Raw genomic sequence first — 9,365 nt, 5'->3', positions numbered from 1 at the left:
TCTGCAATAGTACAAGAAAGTCATTCAATTCTACTCCATCACTAATGGAAACAAAGGTAGGAGTAAGTAGTACAGATATTTTTGCAGAAGGCTACACTATAGACTAGACAACAGATAGCTCGCTATAAACTACTATAAACTACCGCTACACCTGTTAAAAATGGTTGACTTTTAATGTTTTCAGTTTTTATTTATTTTCAATATCTTCAGCAAGTTCTCTGACCAGCATGGCAAGGCTGCCAGCAAAAGGGTTGCTGGATGATCCAGGCCCACCAAAAATGTTTAAGAAGCCCGTGTCGTCCGGAAAACCAGAGGAACCTGATCCACTAGGGAAACCGGAGGAACTTGACCCACCAGGGAAACTGGAGGAGCCTGACCCACCAGGAAAACCAGAAGAACCTGATCCACTAGGGAAATCAGAGGAACCTGACCCACCAGGAAAACCAGAGGAGCCTGATCCACTAGGGAAACCAGAGGAACCTGATCCACTAGGGAAACCAGAGGAACCTGACCCACCAGGCGAACCTGACCCACCAGGGAAACCAGAGGAACCTGATGCACCAGGGAGACCAGATGAGCCTGATCCACCGCTAGTTGGCCCTAATCCAATAGGAATACCGGAGGGCTGATCATGTGTGCAATTGACAGGCAGTCCCAAACCAGCAAGAATGCCTAGTGGTCCTATATTGCTACCATTGTTAGGTGCCCCTGATCCGACATTGCCATGGGAAGGTCCGAGGGTGCTGTTGTTTGTGCCATTGCTAAGTAAGTCAGTGACACTGCGTTGATCAAGGCTGGATCCATTGAAGGATGGTGCTGAATGGTGTGTGCTCTGGCTGTCGTTATCACTGTATGGTAGTAAGCCGTAGTCAGGCGAACTTCCCATTTCTTGCCTATCGGATGTACGTAGTATTAGAAACAGCTTTTACATGTATGCTTTTTATACAAAGCTGATCATTGATGCAATTACATAATCATGTCTCACGGCAAACAAGATGATGTAATCTATGCCCGACAGATATATTGTGCAATATAGCTGCATGTTCAAAACAAATGAGAGTTGATTCAGCAAATGGTTTCTTTCCGAGCTGATGAAAGTTCAAGATGGTATTTAAACCTATAATAATAGACCAATTTGCATAAAATTGACGAATGTTATGGACTACATTGAGTTTGGACTTCAAATATTTAATACTATTTTTAGAAGATTACCTGTCGCTTGATAAAATCAATTGTATTACCAAAATGCTTGATAATTACGAAAATAACCTAGTTATTGAAAAAAAACTAAGAAAAAATATAAAACAATAAAACAAATAAAACAAACTTACCTTATGAGAATCCTGATTGTTTCTTTCAAATGAAGCACGACTTGAAGCAGAAATCTGCAATTCATTGAAATAAAATTTACTTAACAAATAGTACATACTAGCAGCAAGCCTTCCGACACATGAGATTTTTTATTTTCTGTTAGATAGAGTTCTCATGAACCAGCCTCTTAAACCAGTGTTAAAACTACTGGTAATTATTTTGGCAACCTTATGGAAGGCAGGGCACATATACATGTACATGTGAAGTTGGGACAAAATTGGTCAAAAAATGTTGAAACGTATGGCGTTTATGAAAACTGATAAACTTACCCGACATACTGCTCTATAAATCTTGGTTCCTTCCAGCTATTTCTGTAACACAAAACACACCCAAACACTTTTAAAAAAGCATGATAAATTGTTTGTAAGAATATTGGCAATTGAGAATGTGTTTGAATACAAACAAGAGTAAGTATGTTATCTACAGTCGTCCCTGTGAAGATAGACAAATATACGAATAGCCATTTTGAACTAGGATTTTAACAAACCTAAATATAGTCTAAGCGGTGGAGAAAGAATCTTGACCTAGCTGTGTGCTAATTCTGATCTAGATCTTTCAGTTTCAGAATAATTTGTAATTTTAGTTCTAGATAATAATTATTATAATTATAATTTACTAATAAACTACCCCATTGATGTAGTTGTGCGTGGAACAGGTACATGTATGTGGATTAGGCTCTGCTGGGGCAGCCTATTGGTTAAAAAGTCTAAATACATGTATGTTAGCATGCTTATGCTAACACCCTAACGTGCTAACACCCTAACGTGCTAACACCCTAAAGTACTAACACCTTATGCTAAGAAGTTGTGACACTTTAATATGCACTTCAAATCATAAAATTGCATTTTCACCGCTTTAATAGAAAAAAGAGAGCTATGTATCGTAAGAATATAACTGTTCATAATCTTACACGAGTTGTGCTTTCAGGCTGTCATTGTCATCTTGTTCATCCGTTGGGGCTGCTGGGTAGCTCGACACAAGACAGCAAACAATTGCAAAAACTGCGACAGCAACCAATTTCCTACAACAATTATAATACCAGACATTTAATTATGACTGTTTTTTATGAATTTGCAATTGTTACAGAGTGCACAGGAGCATACCGACTAGCGGATCTCTGGCCGTGTCACTGATTAGGCATGTGTTAGTTGACATAAATAGATATGAACTTTATTATCACCTGTAAATTCCATTCAAAGCAAATTAGACCTTTAAACAAAAAATAACAAGAATAAAATGAAGTCAAATAAAATTATGCACATTAGAAGAAAAAGCTGTTTTTGCACAACTCTAGTCTATAATGATGATTGGCAAGGCGTTGGTGTGCGTTATTCAATTCTGAACAAGCAGTGTGAAAGACAATTGTTTTTATTGTAAAAGTAAGGTGCTGCGGGTCAACGCATTTATTTTTTCCGTCATAATGTAGCATCATTAGTTTTTCTATCATCTTTATTTTGCCCATCAATAATTTCATTTTTTTATTGTGATTACAAACAAAAAAGTGATACATACGTACATATATACGTACATACATATATACGTACATACATACATATATACACACATACATACACACACAAATATATACATGCACACACACACATACATATATATACATACAGAGTAATGTTGTGACATACCTCATATCAAGTGTGTTCGGTTCTCTCCCTCAGTTGTCTGATCAATTTACTTACCTCCCTCTCTTTTATACCTATTGCATTTGAAATTACTGACAGCTATTCACTGATTGTTCTATATAGAAGACATAAGCGTGCATGCTAGCTTAGCGTAAATGTATTGTTTGTGAACCTATTGCAGGAGGATGATCAGAACACGAGAATGTTATGTAATCACGAACATTGCCTTATACATTTAGCTCTTTTGGACAATAGAGTCTGCATTGCTATAAATTGACTGTCAGACGTTTGGAGTGAAAGAACTGGTGATTTGTTGTTACAGTAACATTAGTGTCTAAATCCAAAACCCTGGGCATAGCCTGGTAGTACAACCATCAAAAGTGAAAGGGGTCGGTCAATTACACGCGAGAATGTTGTGTAGGATTTCGTTGCGTTGTAGCAAGCCTAACCCAGCCGCTGCAAACAGTTTATAACATTTATTCTACAACTGAAACACAGATTTGGTGAGAATAGAACATTTCATGCTCGCTGCGTGTTAGTATAATTTGCATGTAGTCTCATGTGAAACTGGCACAAAGTATACCATGATCAAGACAAGCTGGAGCACAACGCCATATAATTTTATTTACAGTAAAATATATACATGTACATATGTACATATAGACATACTTTGCTAGCTCAAAAAAAGTCATATGCATTTCATGAAACCACTCTTGAGAGTGGAGTAATAGGATTACAAGTAGGTTGAGATATCAGCTCACGTCTTCTCGTTTCTCACGTACTGTTTCCTACGAAAAAACATTACGATGAACGTTCTTCGAAGTCTTACATGTAAAACAGTCAATGAATTACCTCCTATTCTTAATTGTCTAATCAATACTTAGAGTAACTGAAATATCTTGAAAGTAGAATATTTTATAAATATTATTAGAGACTGGAATACTCGGTCTGTATAGTCAGGTGAAATTCAAATTTTGCTGTTATTGCAGGAGGCATCTGATTTGAAGCATTTTTTTGCATGAGCGAGTCTAAACCTTGCAGTTAGGTCACACGAGAATGAATTTCCAGTAAGCCCTACGACAAAATGAAATATTAGTTTATCTGGCTGGTCACATCTCACAAAAGTGTCTTGGGCCGTTTCGTCCGACTCCCCGACTCAGTTGTATTCACCCTATCCTCTGCATGAACCTGAACATTATAACTTTACCACGAACGATTGACCAATAGCGTAAAGATATAGATTTATTCAAGATAGTGCTGACAAAGGCTACGACTACCCAATCATATAAATTCTCCCTCCTAATGGTTTCATGAAACCTCACATTGCTTGATCTTTGCGAGACCTTAACATATCCATCATTTTGACTCAAATGAATTTCGTTGCAAGGTTTCATCGGATATTTTTCAGACACAATTTGACATAACTGGTATAGACTAGGTATTAATATGAAAGCCTTCGACTGATCGTATGCCAAACCTTGAACCGCTCTTCAAGTAGAGAGATCTCACTGATGAGGTCTGTAATGGCATTGGTGAGAGCTTCATGAGGCGGATAGTCTGCGGACGATGTCTGTACTCTGATGACAATCTTGAACTCTAGAGGGTGGGGGTTCTTATAGCCCGCAAACAGCACTTGTGGGTCTTTAAGTAACTGACTGCAAGGTATAAAGCTAAATTTTTTAAGCAGCCCTCAACATGACAAAAATAACCTAAGGAGCTTTTTGAGGATTTTTAAAGACTGATTAGTGTTGCTAGAGTTGAAATTGAACTCCGCTTCAGACTGGTATTTTACTTATGCATCAACGCTGCAACGGTCAAGCACTAGCTGATAGCTAGCCTTAACCACCTGCACTACTTGTCAACATGACATATCAGATTGAGTTTACTGTTGTGATAAACATTCTAAACAACTTACAAATAGGAAACAAATTTTGAAGTGAAAACTTTGCAATTAATGTTAGCTAATGTTATATATTGCACACTCTATAAACTTTACTTGTTCTCTGTGCAACAAGTAATATAAAGTTTCTAGCATCAACTATGAATAATATAATATAATAATATGAAAGACAGATATTAAATTCTATAATTTGTTAAGCCTTACCAGTCAACAGACTGCACATTTTAGAAAATGTCACATCTTGAATTAGCTCAACTTGACATGGGTGCCAAAAACCAGAGAAAACTTTGCACATATTCCATTATACAACATACCGTAAAACGTCTAATTGAAGGCCATTGCGCTTATTTTTCAACCCTTCCTCAGCAGTGGCGGTCAATTGAAGGTGGAGTTCAAATAGAGGCTGGCGTTGTATTGTTCAAATGGCTCATCAGAATTTTGGGAAGATAAATTTAGCCCTTTTTCGGGCGAAGCTAATGTCGCCTATATTTTGCCCTCTTTTTCCGGTGGAGCGATATTAAACCTTTTGGATGCAATAAATCTGCTAACTTACCTCCAACTTGCCGAAGATCTCTTAAATCGATGCATTGAGAAACCGAGAAATATCTCTACTAGTTAATATCTATTGTTTGCAATTAACCTGTAATGACATTATAGCCTGTGTCTTGCTTTGCAATTTGTTGACATTTTCAATTTTTATTTCATTCTCAATTTGAAGACCTATTTTTATTTTATATCTAAATTTACCAATGTTGCATAAAAGTTCATTGCACTCATGAATATGTTTGCTACAAAATGCAGCAAAAATTAGCTTTTTATGTGCAATAGAAGAGGAGTGTCGAGCGCCGATCAATTGTAAGATCAGGTTATCACAATGATGCTATCAAATAAAATGCTATAACCCATAAACCTGCAAATTTATAAGTTATATAATGATAATCTATCAAATGGTACAAATAGATATTCAAGAACAAATACATAAACGAACCATACGTATACTACATGCAAAAAGAAAAATTAACGTTTTTAAAATAAAATATTTGCATCGTTTGCTACGATAGCTGTGTTCTGATTGTTGCTTTTGATGGAATGAACATCTTCTGGTTGTCAAATACCTTCCACAATGTCATCTGACCTCAACTCTTCTTCTGCACTGCATAACTAGTCGATATTAGCATCCAAACCATTTTTGGCAAAGCAAAACTTTTACGCCTTGCATTTAGCACAAATGCAACGTGTAAAAGTTTTGCTCGCTAAACGTAACCTTCAGCCCACAACTTGCAAACCTTTATATATATGTACATCAAAATATCAAGATCGCATTAAACAAAAAACTACTATTAGCCTGAGACAGTTATGAATTATTTCTATGGTGTTGCTATCAAAGTTTTTACGGAAAAGAGCGAAAAGCTTCAAAGTTGGACAACGAGCGAATTATTTGTTATTAATATAAGCAATTCATTATTAATACGATTTTGTGGACACTTTTCTACTGACCGCTTGATATTATGGGCTCGTAAAGATCAAAGAATGTCAAAGCAAAGGTCAAATGGAGGTGGTGTTCAAATAGAGGGTGGCATTCTATTTTTCAACCTTTCTCTCATAGTGGCGTTCAAATAGAGACGGTTGGTTTTCAATTAGAGGTTTTACAGTAATCCAATTATCATTCTAGATAACTCATCAGAGAATGTTGTACAACTTTGTGTACAAAATTGTAACATGATATCTGCAATTTTACCAAAGAAATAGTTAAATCATTTAAATGTTGAGTTAACGTTATAAATGTACACAGCATGTACTTACGTTGTGATAGCATTTCCCAGGGTGTGGTCCTCTTTGTTGATAGTAAATATTGCAGCATTAGGAACTTTTGTGTCTTTGTCTATCGTAATTCTAAAAATGACGATGAAAAAATTCCAAGGACAAGTCACACCAACCAAATAAGTGTCTGTAGAAGAAGCCGATAATTTAGTACAAATGTTAAATCTATGTTACGAAAAAACAAATAATTGACAGATAGATTTAAACTTTGGCATATGAAGTTCAACTGTTCTGATGTTTAATATGTATGTCGAAACCGTAGTAAGTTGGAGCAGCTATTCTCATAAGAATTCAATGTTGTTAATTAGTTCCACAACTTACAAAACTCAGTGATAAATACTTGAAGATAATAAGTCATTACATATAGCATTAAAACAATCGCATTATATACAACTATATATAAGATATGCGGTATGTAAAAACAAAACTATATGTAACAAAGAAGTGTTTACTGTCAAATTGCCATTATGTTAAAGATAGAATTGAGGTGTAGCCTTGAAGATATGTGAAATAGATGTAGTAGTAGTAGATGTAGTAGTAGTGATAGATAGACAGAGCTATCAAACTAGTCTAGCTTGCCTACAAGAAGTTTAAATCATCACAACTAATTTATGTATCTTTTTTTTAATATTTTTAAACATTATATCTTTAATTACGCCGCCAGCTTTTTCAAATCTGTTTGTTTCAGGCAAGCTTTCTTTGTTGCACCAATTCCCATGCTTCCTCACGATAACTACTAAATGGCTTGTGAGATCTTTTGATAGAATGGATGATGTTCAATCATGTTTTCTATTACATGTATTTGTTGGTTTGACATTCATGCTAAAAAGCATTGCCTTTATTTTTTTTCATAATTTTAACATCAAGAAAGATATTAACAAGATGTTTATGCATAATAAAATGTTTCATATGATTTACAACAACGCTGTGTTTCAAAAAATTTGAATAATGCATATTAAAATTTACTTCGGATGTCGAAACAAACCTTTCTCAACATTTACATCATATTTAACAACTTTTATGTTGAAGCTTGATTGTAATTCATAGTACTCAAACACAAATCACAAGTCAATAATACAATTGTATTATCTAGTTTTTTATTCTACAGAAATTTAAAAATGAAATCACAATCTCCTCTCTTAAACCGGTATATTTTAGTCACTGCCACTAGTCTGCTAGTTGAGATTGTAATGCTGTCGAACAGACTTACTTCTTTTCACCATCAAAGAGTAGAAAGCATTCAAAAGTTGGAGGCGCATTCATAATGTCTTTTAATATGTAGCCAAATCAGTCGTTTCGTTCAAATCCTGTAAGGTATAGCATATCAACACCTGCATTAGCAGAATAACAGCAACTGATAAATCATAATAGCTAATAAAAACTATGTATAGTTGCAAGCTCAGTTTCCCACAACTAAACCAATCAAATTCTGGTGAATTTTGGTTTTGTTTTATTTAATATCAAGGTGATGCCATCAATTTGTATGTAAGACAAGGCAGCCCCAAGACCACTATTACAAATGTCCTTTAGATCATATGGGGCCATCAGAAGTTGAAATTTTTTTCATTATCAAATGTTTCCAATTTTGGTTTTTCCCAAATCGATTTTCTATTTCTCTGTTGGCATATTGAAAAAAGAAACTAACTTTAAAGGTTGACTTGCACTAAAATTCACCCTACAGTTATTTGATATCAAAAGATTCACCATGTCTTGCTCTGGCATGTTGTAGGGGCAAAATATGTGGAAATGCGATTACAAGCTCTTAAAAGCTCAAAAATGAACAGTTAATCGCAGCCAACACAAAACCGCCGTATATTAGAATTGACATTAGTGTCCAAACAATTTTTTAGCAGAGTAAAACTTTTACGCGGAGCTATCTAAAAAACTTTTCATGAAAATAATGATAAATTTTTAGCCAGATGAGCGCAAAGCATAAGTCATCCAAAGTATTGTAATTGTTAAAATGTTTCTCACATACATCGAAGTAGCAAAACCGCATTCAACAAAGCAATACTATAAGCCTGATACAGTTACTAATTATTTTGTGGTGGTGTAATCAAAGTTTGTAATGGAAAATCTAAAGACAGAGTGCGGAAAGAGACTTTACAGAAACTATACAGAAACAATGAACAAAAATTTGTTATCAATGTAATCGAGTCATTAGAAAAAATTTTCTTTACACTTTCCTACCAATCACTTGCTATTATGGGTTCATAAATATTAAGAAGTTCAAATAGTATCCGTCAAATAGAAGTGGCATTCAAATAGAAGTGGCGTTCAATTAAAGGGTGACGCTCTAATTTTTAACCCTTGTCTGATAGTGAAACTCAAATAAGGATGGCGTTCAAATAAAGGTGGTGTTCAAATACAGCTGTTACAGTATTTATGCAGATGCATTCTAGCCCTCGTTTAACATGCGCATCACGTTCTTAGATGGCGCATGTAACAGCACATTATTCAAATAAATCAATGTTTCATTTATTCCTGTGAGCAGCATGTCTAAATTTTTGTAATATATATATGTAAAATACAGTAAGCGCTTCTGTAAACATATGTAATCCGATCCAGGGACGTATACGTTACAGAGATTTTACGTTATACCAACAGTGAAATACATGCAAACTGCCTAATCTGTC

General features: G+C 35.2%; 2 protein-coding genes across 2 annotated transcripts; one reads left to right on the top strand and one right to left on the bottom strand.

Moving 5' to 3' along the window:
• The first annotated feature begins 227 nt into the window (after window positions 1-227).
• On the top strand, window positions 228-629 carry LOC137390747 (acidic proline-rich protein PRP25-like). The gene has a single exon (XM_068077069.1). The coding sequence runs from the start codon at window positions 228-230 to the stop codon at window positions 627-629; it is 402 nt and encodes a 133-aa protein (XP_067933170.1).
• Window positions 630-3,615: 2,986 nt separating this feature from the next.
• Window positions 3,616-8,038, bottom strand: LOC137390141 (DNA-directed RNA polymerase II subunit RPB11-a-like). The gene is made up of 4 exons (XM_068076413.1): window positions 7,940-8,038; window positions 6,712-6,801; window positions 4,486-4,663; window positions 3,616-3,796 (listed from the first exon to the last, which is right to left on the bottom strand). Exons 1-4 carry the CDS (start codon window positions 7,990-7,992, stop codon window positions 3,761-3,763), a joined length of 357 nt encoding a protein of 118 aa, XP_067932514.1. The 5' UTR covers window positions 7,993-8,038; the 3' UTR covers window positions 3,616-3,760.
• Window positions 8,039-9,365: the final 1,327 nt, after the last annotated feature.

The sequence above is a fragment of the Watersipora subatra genome, chromosome 3 (assembly GCF_963576615.1).
Source record: "Watersipora subatra chromosome 3, tzWatSuba1.1, whole genome shotgun sequence".
Lineage (NCBI taxonomy): Eukaryota > Metazoa > Bryozoa > Gymnolaemata > Cheilostomatida > Watersiporidae > Watersipora > Watersipora subatra.
This window is presented reverse-complemented; position numbering and strand designations above follow the sequence as displayed.

What these genes read in the sequence shown, in the direction of transcription:
- LOC137390141 (XM_068076413.1), bottom strand. Translation starts at nt 7,992, where the DNA reads ATGAATGCGCCTCCAACTTTTGAATGCTTTCTACTCTTTGATGGTGAA. An exon ending in CTGGGAAATGCTATCACAAC is followed by an intron (nt 4,664 to 6,711) that starts GTAAGTACATGC and finishes TATACCTTGCAG; the next exon opens with TCAGTTACTTAAAGACCCAC. An exon ending in TACTTGAAGAGCGGTTCAAG is followed by an intron (nt 3,797 to 4,485) that starts GTTTGGCATACG and finishes GTTTTTTCGTAG; the next exon opens with GAAACAGTACGTGAGAAACG.
- LOC137390747 (XM_068077069.1), top strand. Translation starts at nt 228, where the DNA reads ATGGCAAGGCTGCCAGCAAAAGGGTTGCTGGATGATCCAGGCCCACCA.